This window comes from Lissotriton vulgaris, chromosome 4_1 (genome assembly GCF_964263255.1).
Source record: "Lissotriton vulgaris chromosome 4_1, aLisVul1.2, whole genome shotgun sequence".
Classification (NCBI taxonomy): Eukaryota; Metazoa; Chordata; class Amphibia; order Caudata; family Salamandridae; genus Lissotriton; species Lissotriton vulgaris.
The window spans coordinates 1094328963-1094342201 of NC_141691.1; the positions used below are offsets into that span (position 1 = coordinate 1094328963).

At 46.2% G+C, this 13239-nt stretch overlaps 1 protein-coding gene across 4 annotated transcripts in view; it reads left to right on the forward strand.

Moving 5' to 3' along the window:
• SLC9A3 (solute carrier family 9 member A3) overlaps window positions 1-13239 on the forward strand; it is a 1201500-nt gene that overhangs the window by 741688 nt on the left and 446573 nt on the right. For all 4 annotated transcript variants that reach the window (XM_086965314.1, XM_086965316.1, XM_086965315.1 and 1 more), the window contains one exon: window positions 7321-7450. In XM_086965314.1, the coding sequence (XP_086821440.1) occupies window positions 7321-7450 (130 nt within the window). The remainder of the gene's footprint in view (window positions 1-7320; window positions 7451-13239) is intronic.

Here is a 13239-nt window from a genome sequence, read left to right on the forward strand (position 1 = left end):
GGAAGTCCTCATCCTGGGATCCTCACCCTCCGCCTGGGATGACTCCTGGTGGCCCCCCGCCCTAGGCAGCGCACCCAAACCAACAGACCACGCACCAAACCTGGGCTTCATCCTGGACTCCTCGCTCTCCATGACCAGACAAGTCAACGCCGTCTCCTCGTCGTGCTTCAACATCCTGCGCATGCTACGCAAGATCTTCCGGTGGATCCCCACCGAGACCAGGAAAACGGTCACCCAGGCCACCAGCCGACTGGACTACGGCAACTCCCTCTACGCCGGAACCACCGCCAAACTCCAGAAGAGACTCCAGCAGATTCAGAACGCCTCAGCACGACTCATCCTGGACATCCCCCGTCGCAACCACATCTCTGGACACCTGAGAGACCTGCACTGGCTCCCGGTCAACAAGAGAATCACCTTCCGTCTCCTCACCCACGCACACAAAGCCCTGCACAACCAAGGCCCAGGATACCTCAACAGCCGCCTAAACTTCTACGCTCCCAAACGCCAGCTTCGATCGACCGGCCACGCCCTCGCCGCCGTTCCCCGCATCCGAAGAGCCACCACAGGGGGAAGGTCCTTCTCCTACCTCGCCGCCAAGACTTGGAACTCCCTCCCGACCCACCTCCGCCTGACCCAGGACCACCTCGCCTTCAGGAAGCAGCTCAAGACCTGGCTGTTCGAGCAGTAGCGGACCCCCCCTCCCCTAGCGCCTTGAGACCCTCCGGGTGAGTAGTGCGCTATATAAATGCTTTGATTGATTGATTGATTGATTGTATGTTATACTGTGCTTTTGATTTAACGCTTGTGCCCCTTTGCTCATAAAGAGTACTGGGGATTATTTTTAGAAATAAACACATATATTTTTATAATATATACTTGTGTGGTGTCCTTTCATTTGATATTACAGGATTGTGATTGGTAAAACAGCTCGCTGAACACGACCTCTTGAGTTTAGCCTTTAAGGCTGCTTAGTCTATGCTACCATTAAGATAGCTTGTCTATAAGGTTGACTTACAACCAGACACCATAAGGGATTGTTTGGTCTGATACAAGGTGGTTCCAGAATTGGAAACATCATATATCAGGCCAACTTCTCAAATTTTATGATTATGATGCATAATTGAATAAAGATTAATGAATTGGAAAAAGATAAATAAATAACAACACACCAAAATGATAAAACAATACTGTACACTATGTTGCTGTCGGGCTTTGTTACTGTTGTGTGAAGTAGCTTCCTTTACAGACTTAAACATTTGATGCTACATTTCGAGACCACAGCAAAATATTCGATTAGCCTTACAGTATAAAAGAAACAATTAGCACTGCCAATTGTCCTACAATGTCACAGTCAAAGCTCTGCATTTTAACAGATAGATGAACTACCATTAATTGATGGTTCACCCTCCCTGCAAAAATTGCAATTTTCCTGCAGGTTTCCACTGGCACCGACTAAGCTAACTCTGCAATTTTAAACTACCTGACCAGGCAGAGTGTCTGCCCAAAGAGCCGGCAGGTCATAGATGTTCTGTCTGTGCACTTATTATGTGTTGCACAGACCTCGGTTAATGTCGTGCTGAAAAGCGCTGTCGCGGGAGCCGGCCGCGTGGCATAGCCCCTGATTAATGGGACAGACACATGAGGTTCTTACTTGCTGCTCGCGTGTGTCCAGCTCTCACACCAGGCGCACACGCACAACTCTTTATTAAACGCAGCCCACGCTACGTGGGATAAACCAATTAAACAGACATACGCAGGGAGAGCTCACCGCTCATCCCCGCGGCTGCGCAGCAGAAATGGTTGCACCCAAAATCTGTTATTACGATGAGCGATACAACATTCCTCCCAAAAATGAAAGTCATACTCACAACACAAAAATTATTCTCTCCGCACTACAGTCACAACATTTCAACTGAGTTATGCCATACTGCAGCATTTCAGCCCATAGTTCTGTCAGCATGCACCCTTAGCAATGAAAATCTTTTAATCGACTTGAGGGCTCCGGGTTCTTCCACAGCCGGTATTGAGTGCGGGTTTCCTGGCACTCGCTGTTATCTTCAGGGGATGCTAGGGGCTCCACAACCTCCCAAGGAACATCTTGAGGCTGTGTAGACACCTCCACTCCATCCGATTCTCGCAGGACCTGATCAGGCTCGGTCCAATATTCATCATGGCAATCATCTGGACCATCGTCCATAGGGCCACCCCCAGTACTGGCACAACCATGATACTTCTTGAATGCCGAGACATTTCTAGTGAGCACTTCCAGTCCTATCTTGACCGTGACTTGCATGCCTCGAACCTGAATAATGAGCCAAGAGTCTTTTTCAAATGGAAGGCGGAACTTGCTACCTGGGTGTCTATCTTGGACAAGTACCAATCTCCAACTTTGAGATGAGAATTTTCTGCTCTACACCTTCTGCTGACTTGATCATTGGCGTGTTTTCTTCGGCAATCCACAGCTCTGTTATCTATTTCTTGGGGAACCCATTGGGGATGATGAGGAATAGAATCACTCACAACTCTTCCCATTGGCAGGTGTCCTGGAGCATGTCCTGTGGTAGTGTGGGGAGTCTGCCTGTAATCCTGTAGAAAAGAATATATAGATTGATCCACTGAATCACCATTAGCCACTGCTATGCAGATCACTTTGCTCAATGTCCTCATGAAGCGCTCCACTTCTTCCTTCGCCTCTGGCCATTTTGGGGTTATTTTCTTGTGCACTATCCCTTGAGATGCCAAGTACGTTCCAAACTCTTGTCCCTGGAATGGTGGACCATTATTAGTTAAAATTTCTTTGATGAGCCATGGGTGGCCATCACCTTTTCTAGCTTGGGTATGACCTCGCCTGTACTCAGGGAGGACAGCACCTCTACCTCTGGATACTTTGAGCAGTCATCTATTATCACCATTGAATGTCACTCATCCGGGAGACTCCCAAAATCCATGCTTGCGCGCATTCATGGGCCTTCCGGTCGCCGCTCAGTTAGGATGGGTGACGGAGGATTCGGTTACCTGGTCACTTGACACCACTGAAAGGAACGCACCACATCTTCTACTTTGTCGTCCATAAGAGGAAACCAGACATTATTCTGAGTCTCCCTTTGGGTCAGCACTGAGATTGCGTCTCACTTGAGACAGGCTCTCGTTTACCTTACTGGCTTCCAGAGTAAAAGTTACCCCTTGACATCGGAGAGGATGCAATTTGTTTCTCTTTACAGCCTCTAACACTTTCTGCAAGCATGCTTCTTGGACAGTAGCAGGGCACAGCTCCGCTAGGGATATTGACAGCGGACGTGACCTGTCTGATGTGTATCTCACATATGCTTTAGTTTCTTCTGCATCATCAATCTCCCTACGAGTGGGGGCCCTAGGATGATGAGATAAATAATCAGCCGGATTAATGCCACAAGGGCGATACTAGACCTTAACTGCAGCATCCATTTCTCTATGCAAGGTGGTGGCTTGGATGCCGTCCCGGTGAATAGAGGAATGAGAGGTTTGTGGTCGGTGGTAACCAGAAAAGGTTTTCCATACTCGCATAGATGGAAGTGCCGAAACCCCCAATGCACAGCAATCGCTTCCTTTTCTATTTCGGAATACCTTTGTTCAGTCTCAGCCAATGACCTACTTGCAAACGCCACTGGAGCCCACACATCTTCATCTGTCATCCGTTGGAGTAGAACAGCTCCCAAATATTTTGGTCCCGTAGCAACGGCAACTTCAGTCTGCTGTTTTGGACCAAAATATCTCAGTGTGGTGTTGCTTGATAGGGCGTGGTCAATGGTGATAAGTCTTTAATGAATCTGCAACAGTAATTGATCATTCCTAGGAAACTGCGCATTTCTGTCACATTTGTGGGAGCCTGTGCCTCTTTAATGTATTTGACTTTTTCAGGGGCGACTCCGTCTGCTGAGAATATGTAACCAAAGAACTGTAGTCTCTGTTGAAGGAATTCGCATTTGTCTTTGTGTAAAGTAAGCCCAGAGTCTTGTATTCGCTGGAGCACCTGCCTCAGCCGATTATTGTGCTCAGGTATTGACTTTGCATGAACCAGAATATCACCACTCACATTGACTACATTTGAGAGGTAAGCCGGGAGTTCTCTCATAGTATTTTGGAATACTTTGGCAGCGCTCGATATCCCAAAGCTCAACCATTTGTAGCGCCTCAATTCCACATGCGTAGAAAATGTTGTGATGTATCTTGATGGTTCATCAAGGACCAGTTGATGATACCCAGCCGGAGGTCAAGTTTTGAGAACCAGCAGGTTTCACTTAGTTCCCCTATTTGGTCATCAATGGTCGGAGTCAAATGCCATTCTCTTTTGATTGCTGCATTGGGAATTTCCATGTACACGCAGATTCTCACCTCCCCCGGATGCTTGGGCTTCCTTGCATCCATGATTGGTGATACCCAAGGGGCCGGACCCTTTACCTTTTCAATAATCCCTGCTTCCTCAAGCTTGCCCAGTTCCTTTTCTACCAGGGGTCTCAGATGAAATACAAGTCGCCTGTGTCAAAGGGCTACTGGCTGCACCGAGGGATCAATATGGAGATGATTCTGCTTGCCCCGGAGAGATCCAATTCCATTGAATACTTTTTGGAAATCTTCAAATATTTGACTCACACCTTCTTGGTGTATTCCGAAGGCAAACATGACAATGCCCAGGGCTTCTGCTGACTTGCACCCCAGCAACATGCCCCATCCTTCCTCAGTGACATATACCACTGCCTCCACTTCCTGCTTGTCTTAAGCTAAAGTAGTTTTGAATTTTCCACTAATGGCGAGGGGCTTGGATTGTCCATATGCAAACACAGTGATCTTAGCAGGTGTCAATGCTGGGGGATGAGTCGGCCCTTGGTGAGTTTCAGGGGACATGATGTTTATTGTCGCTCCCGTATCTACAGTTGCCGTCGAGGGGAGTCCTCCCACAAGGATTTGGCACTGTGAGAGACGACTCTGGGTATTCTACGCCACCCCTACAGTGAATACTGAGTGTACTGTGTGCTCTTCTCGACTGTTATCGTCCATATCACTGCTTTGTTCCTGTGACTCTGGGATCACATTCACCTGGGACCTCATAGCTCGTCCTCTGCTTGATCAACAGACCTTCGTGAAGTGATTCATTTTGCCACATGCCATGCATCTTTTGCCTTTCGCTGGGCACTCTGACGGTCTATGTGAGGGTTCCCCACAGTATCCACATGTCAGGGCTTTCAGACCTCTCGTCCCGATTGGCACTGTCCTGGCGGTCGGAGTGAATGCATTCACTGGTTCCGTCTTGATGGGAACCTGTAGTGCTGCTTCCATATGTGCCGCCCGTGCCTTTGAGAGCTCTTTGGTCCTTCTCATGGTAAATATCTCGGCCAATGACTTCCCTGACTGCTCCAGAATTTGCTTCCGCAGCTTCGCTAAGGCGTACCCCAGGATGACTTGGCCTCTGATCTCCTCCATCTCATCCTGAAACCCACATGTGCTGGCAAGCTCCTTTAGCCTTCCATGAAATACATCTAGCGACTCTTCAGGCTGTTGCCTATCTTGTCTAAATACAAATCGTTCATAGTCGCGATTCGCCATGGGGTCAAAATTAGCATTTAGGGCTGAAATGAGCATAAGATGAGTCTTAGGTGCTGCCTCCGCCATTGATTTGGCTATCTTGTACACATCCTTTCCTCGAAGATGTGAAATCATCGCCCTCTTCTGTTCATCATCTACCTATCAGGTATAGTAGCACTCGCTCTACCCATTCTTTCCACCATGGGGCTTGAGCAGAAGGGGCTCCATCTACCACAAAAGGCTCTATAGCAGAGATATGAACCATGACTGTGGAGGCTGTGTGTTACCAAAATATCCCTCTTTTACCGCTGGCGGTGTAGCTATGCCTGGAAACAGCTGCTCATGGGCACTCAATGGTCACTATTCACGGTTCACCTTGTGCACTCGAAAGCTCTGCAGTGGCAGCTACTGGATCAGCAGTCTGCGCTCAGCAGCAGTATACCAGCACTTCCCCCTCAGGACTTGCAATGGCATGAAGTCAACACACCTCGGTACCTTGCTGCTTCCTCCTGTAAGCAGCACGTGGGAGTGGCGTCCACGCAGCACGAGCACCACGCACTTGTTGGAATAGTGCACAGCCGCCGCCCGGGACCACAATGCCACCACCCTCGTCACCAAATGTTGTGTCTGTGCACTTATTATTTGTTGGAGAGACCTGGGTTGATGTCAGTCTGAAATACGCTGAGTCGCGGGAGCCGGCCGCGAGGCGTAGGTCCTTGATTAATGGGACAGATACAGGAGGTTGTTATTTTCTGCTCACGTGTGCCCACCTCTCGCGCCAGGTGCACGCGCACAACTCTTTATTAAACGCAGCCCGCGCTACGTGGGATAAACAAATTAAGCACACGTACGCGGGGAGAGCTCATCGTTTATCCCCTTGGCTGCGCAGCAGCAATGGTTGCACCCAAAATCTGTTATCGCAAGGAGCGATACAACAATAGAGACAGTTACTGTGCACTATTTTCCTGCCTGGTACCACCATGCAAAGCAGGTATGGTGGTGTCAGCCTCGAGAATCACTCAATGACCCAAGTCCACAGTGACAAAATTGTAGATAGCGAAGGGCCTTTATTTTTTTGTTTTTTTTTAAATAAACACAACTAAAAACAAAAATGGGCAGAGCGAAGCCCAAAAGAAAGTAGAGCATGCTCACAAAGTACTCTGCGGTTAGATCGACCCTACATAGGCAGAATCTCATAATAGGGCTGGTGGTCCTTCACCGGAAGAGCGAGGCTGAGACTCCTTTGATTGATCTATACAACTGGAAATGACCCTTTGCGGACAGAATTGCTTCACCTGCATGGAGTGCATATAAATGATTATATCTAATATGCTCACATGAGCAGAATAGCTCTGTACACATAATTCTAAGAAAATTGTGCTGGGAATGACCCTAATAACTCTGCCTGTTGGTGCATGAACTGTACTGTCTCCGATTTGTGCTCCAACTTGTTAACTTACGAGTTGGTGGATACGGTGTAGATAACCATATCTTAATTTTTTCAGAGCCAATGCAAGTGTTCATGATACGACCTAGGGTCTTTAATGTGGCAACCACTGTTTGAGTAAAAATAACTACCTTCATACGTGATTTCGGCTGAACTTGGCTGAATCTGATTAAAAATAACACATTCTGTATTCAGTCCTCGTTATCTGCACGATGAGAAGAAACTTAGATGTTAAATTCCAACTACATTTAATATTTTTTGCAAGTAAAATGTAATCCATGGTTGTTCATCATGTTTTTCTTTCACTTTAGGTTTTCAAATTTTGACAGAAACATACTTAGTAAAGTATTGATGCGAAGATCAGCTCAGAAGTCGAGAGATCAGATCCTTAATGTTTTCCATGAACTCAATCTTAAGGATGCCATAAGCTACGTAGCTGAGGTACGGTTTGCAGTTTGTTTTGAACAGAAGATGATGATGATGATCTTTTCTAACTGATTTTAACCACATGCACAGAAAACGTGTCACTTTTTCAGTAAATAGACATTTGTGAATTCAAAAGTCAAAGTTACAGTTTACAATTATTTGTAAACATTAATTACTGAAAAAGTCCCTGGTTAAGAATAATGTAAACTAGGAGATATTTTTTTTACAGGTTTTGCAGTTCCTCTGTTTTTAATACTAGACATCAATTTTTCTGTTGTTCCAAGTTTGGAAGAAACTTCATGTTTAATGTCAGTAAATTGACGGTATTCTTTTGTTACCTAAAGTGCCTCCGTGGGAAGCAGACTAGCCAATCTTAACATGAACTGGCCTTTGTACAATACCTGTTTGACGTCAAAACAACTTACTCTAGAAATTAAAATATGGTTGTAGGGGAACTGGGGGGGGGGGGGGAACTCTGCTAAACAGCAACCGCAATTCTTTTCAGGGTGAAACTGAAGTAACCCCTAAATTAACCTTTTTTTAATCCTCTGGTAGCTTGCGACAAAAGCAGTCAAGTAGTCAAGCCTAATTTATAGACAATGTGTTAAGTATTTATGCAGCACTTCAAACAGTATTAAAGTGAAAACAAAACACAATAGTTATATCCTACATTAATTTAGAATACAATAAAGTAAAATGTAATAAAATATTTGAGACCAAAACAACAAAAATCCAATTAGTGGACCTGGAGATACACCACTTCAATCAATCAATCAAAGGATCTTTATTCGGTGAATAAAAAACACCATAAAAGCACATATATATACAATTTAAAATACAATTAAACATTCTTCTAGACCCCAACTGATATTTACACAAATAGTTTAAAAAGGTACATAAAGTCCACAAACAGGCTTACCCTCTTGTTTTCCTTAGTCTTAGAGACACTTTAAAAAAATTGATTATACAACACAGTGTACGGGGATCATTTGCCCTTTGCAAGAAGAGTAAGGCGACTTTAGCATGTCTCAACTTGGCCTGTTTTAAAAAGTCTACCAAAAATCTGCGCCTAGTGGTTGTATAAAACGGACACAAAAGTACAAAACGAAGGGTGTCCTGCGGAGACATAATGTCGCAGCCGCAGGCACCCTTCTGCTCAACCGATACTGTAAAACCTGGTGGATCGGCTAATAAATTAGGTAAAAGGTTAAGCCTAAAACAGGACATTAAAAACCTATCCCAAGCGTTATGCATAAGATAGAGATACGGTTCCATGCCCTCGGTGCTCTTAACAAGGCTGTGGGCACTTACTAAGTGTTTGGTCCCTTCAATTGCTGCTCTACGTGTGATTCTCCAAGCCAAAAACGACCTCTTTATTTTAATTTTATCAAGTGGTAATATTGCTGTTGGATTTTAAAAAAGGTCCTTCCGGTCTATGTCTTCCAGGGTGGTCTTCACATATTTCAGCCACGGTATTTCCAGACCTTTATCCCTATCCAAGCAGTCTCCTAAAATTTGTCTGGTCAAGACTGCCTCAAGGTTTGCCCAGATTTTTAGCCAAGCCATAATTGGTCTGAGCTTAACCAGGTCCTCAATATATGGCCTCCCAAGTTCCCTGTGAGCAATTACAGCAGGGGTGCTCTGGGGTATTTTCAGAATCGATCGCAGGTATTTATTTTCCTCCCGCTGCAATTGGTCAACATTCACAAAACCCATTTCGTGGGAACCATACGTAGCTTTAGAGCAGCATATAGAACTATACAAATTCATAGCTTGTTCAGGGGACCAGCAACCCAGCCTACGCCCATAGCCTGCTATACCACCATTAGATGAAACCAGTTTGCTACATCGTTCGTCCACCAGGGAGCCAAACTTTAGTGTCCCGTCAAATAACAAACCGAGATAGGAAAAAGACCGCACCTTTTCTAATGTGTGGTTCCCTATTCTATAAGAGAACTTGTGCATGGTTTTGTTCCGGCCAGCATTACATAGGACTTGCTTAGGTTTACAGAGAGATCTAGTGTATCCATGAAATCCATCAATTAGACTCTGTAAACTCTTTGGAGTGCGGGCCAGCACGAACGCGTCATCCGCGTACAAAAGCACCGGAGTGTGGCGCGTTCCTACTTTCGGGCAATCCGTCTTCAAAGCAACCAGAGCCTGCTCTAGCTGGTTAATGTAGAGCGAGAACAAAAAAGGGGTGAGAATACAACCTTGCCTCACCCCGCTAGTACACGGAAAGGGTTCAGTGTTCTCCCCCTCCGTGTTATAGCGGCCCATGGCGGTGGTGTCCCGATGTAATTCTCTAAGAATATTGATCAGACTCAAATCGATTCCCGAATTGCTCATCAAAGACCAAAGTTTATCCCTGCAGCCAGGTCCATGAACCTAAGATAGAGCGCTTCATTCCTGGTTTTAGTATATTTTTCCACCAGCATATAAAGGTTCAGGCATTTATCACTTGTGGACCTCCCTGTCCTGAAGCCGTACTGAATGTCCGAGATGATGTTATGTTCTTCAGTACATTCAGTAAGGCGATTAAGAATTACCCGGCCCAGAACTTTGGCGGAAACATCAATTAGTGAGATTGGCCGATAACACTGGGGGTTGTCCCTGTTACCCTTTTTATAAATAGGGACAATTATTGCCATGGACCAGGAGCGGGGTAATCCCCACCTAATCGCCGCATTAAACACTCGAGTGAGGATAGGGCCCCAGAGTTCTACATTACTCAGGTACAGGTCGGGTGGTGTGACGTCTGGGCCAGGGGCTTTATTTTTTGTCAAGCCCTGAATTCCCACAATAATTTCCTCCAGGGAGAATACTACTACTTGGCCCTGCTGTCCTGCCCCTCCCTCCCCCTGAGCAATTTCCTGACTGTGATTATATAAGCCCTCAAAGTGTGTGAACCATTGTTCTGGTAGGATATTAGCGCCAATCACAGGGGCGTTACAGTACTGGAAGCATGGTTTGTTGATTATTCTCCAGAATTCTGTCATATCCCTTCGGTCTGCGGCCTCACTTAAATCCGCCCATGCATCTACTTGGAGTGATAATTTCCTCTTCTTTACAGCACTCTTATATGCCTGTCTGCACTGCACTATTCTTTGTGTATCCCTAGGCTCATTTTTTAAGCTAGTTTTTAGCTCCTTCAGGGCGCGTGAACATTCCCTGTCAAACCATCTTGTGTGGGTGATGTTTCTCATAGGGACACGTGACTTCATGAGGCCCTCTACCAGGCTAGTTACTAGCCCAAACGCCCTAACCAGCGATGGCCCCTCAACCTCAAGGTCTAGACACTCGCCTATAGGTACTTTCACAATGACCATTAGTGATTTATAGAAAGCCTCGCCATCAATCCTTGACCACCTGAGCCGTCTTCTCTGGTCCGTGACCCTCACAGAGGTACCAACCACAGAATCTATCTTAGACCCCTGTATGTGAGCCCTAAAACCAGAGGGTTGTGGTCACTAAATGGGCTCCACTCAATCCCCACCGAACTAATCCAGTTTTTTGATGACCTGAACGCTACGATATAGTCAATAAATGACAAACACCCTCTCCCTTTGAATGTTGGGAGAAGGGTTCCGTCTTTCTCCAGTCCTACCCGGTCAATAGTGTGTTCCAAGTCGTGGGTTTTTAAAAGTTTACTGAAGCCCCTTCCCTCAGTTGTATGTTCGAAATGAGGGCCTTTCTCGACTGGGCAACATGACCATTCTGCATTCAGGGGGAACAGCGCTGGGCATAAGTGGCAGTTAAAATCACCCATCACGAGGACGGTTGGTTCCAAGGCCCCTTTCCTTTCGACTATCTCCTTGTTAAGTCTAGGGTCTAATTCTTGAGGGGTGCGACTGTTTTCTCTAAGGGCTCCTGCATTGTATACATTAAACAGGGTCAGCCTTAGCCCGCTACCCCTAAACCTCACTGCCTGGAGATTATGAGATATCCAGGAAGGACCAGTCCATATGCCTAGGAGATTTAAATCTACATAGACAGATAGTCCTCCCATTGCTCTTCCTGATCTCGATTTCTGGGCGGGCACAAAGAAACATTTATACCCTATCATTTGGAAGAGACTATTATCAACCACCCAAGTCTCTTGTAGGCTAATTATCTGGAACTTACTTATATATTGCCGCCATTCTATTTTGTCAAATTTACTTGCTAAACCGGCAATGTTCCACAAGATAATTTTTAGCCCACCTTTTGGTGACTGATCACAGGCTGATCCATAGGCACTTAGGTTTTCCGTGGTGGACCCATTATCATCCCTTACAGCTATTATTTGAGCCCCTCGACAGTGTGGTGGGAGCTGTGATAGATCGTCCCTTGACTCCTAAACAGAACTAGAGCCTCCCAGTCCAGGCCCAATCCTATGTTCTGACATACTAGCTGGTTTCACCCCGTTAGGTCCTGTTGGTGTGTGAGCCTCTTCTATGGGGAAAAGATTTGTGAGGGCAGCCATGTGGGGCTCCCTCAGCCTCCCCCCTCGCCAATCCTGCATAATCGTATTCCCACCTTCACTTTTTGGTGACTTCTCGACTGGGTAGGGGGACTTGATCAGTCAATCATTTTCCTCTAGGGACGTTAAGGGCCTAAATCTGTTGGACCATTTAGATGATTCCCAATCTCTTAGCATAGGGCCGCCCGAAGTGTAGCTTCGAACCATGTTTGTATTCGGACCTTCCCTGGGTCTCCCAAAAAGGTGGGCCGAATCATAGGAGGCAATTTGTCTGGGATAAAAGTATCCTAATGGTAGGGGTCTTATACTGCTCGCCAGGTTAGCTGTCCCACCAACTACAATATGCTGCACTACACTTGCGTCCCTAAAGTTCACTATAATACAATTCCCCGCAATATCTTTGCGCCTAGTGCCTATCCAGCTCACCCTCCTGACGTGGAGGATTTCCCCGTTTTTATTACCTGTCAGCGGCCTGTTCTGGTTCACCCAATGTGTGATCTTGTTTCTTAACTCAGTATGTGACTCTTTCTGCTCTATCTTTAAATCCGGCACTCCCGCGAGTACCACTACGTAGGGTCACGCTTCAGGTGGTAAATTTATAATGGGTAGCGTTTCAGCAGTTGATTTATTGGCCCCACTGCCAGTCTGGTTTACCACTAATGCTTCAGGTATATGGGGATGATTACTTTGCCGTTCTGTTGATGTCACTGGGAGTCCCACCCCTGCCCGTAAAGCCCACTCCCCTGAGACCCTACCCCTATCCGGATTCAGGGGGTGCCTAACGGATTAGGGTCCTGTATGACTATGTGCTGCTCACAAGACCTCCTGCTAGGTTGTATTACAATCTGTTGGTCTTGACTGGTGTCGGTAGTAATCCGATTATGTGTAGTACCTATGTCTGAGACAGTGCCCTGCGCCCTACCCCTGTTCTTTATTTCGTTTATAATTTTATCCAGCCTACTAGTTACTGGCTTTAACTGGCTTGCAATAAATGATTCTAAATGATCTTGTAAGTCTGCAATTATTTGCACCATCCAGCTCAGGGGGGCTAACAACTGGGGAACCTGCTTGGCCCTAGCTTCCCTGGGCGGGCTTCCTAGTTCAGTAGGAGGAAAGCTGATTTTAGTTTTCTTACTTCTTGGCTTCTTTAGGCAAACTTTTCTTTTCCGGCTGGTTACAGCTTTTTTGCCCAGCATGGGTTCCACCCTATCAACGTCGATACCCCGCTGTGCGCAAGGGATATCCTGATCAGAAGGCTCTAAAAGGGTGAGTGGGGGAGTGATCATAACCTCATTCTCTGATACCTGGGTCTGGTTGGTTAAATCAGTTATTGGTGTAAGTG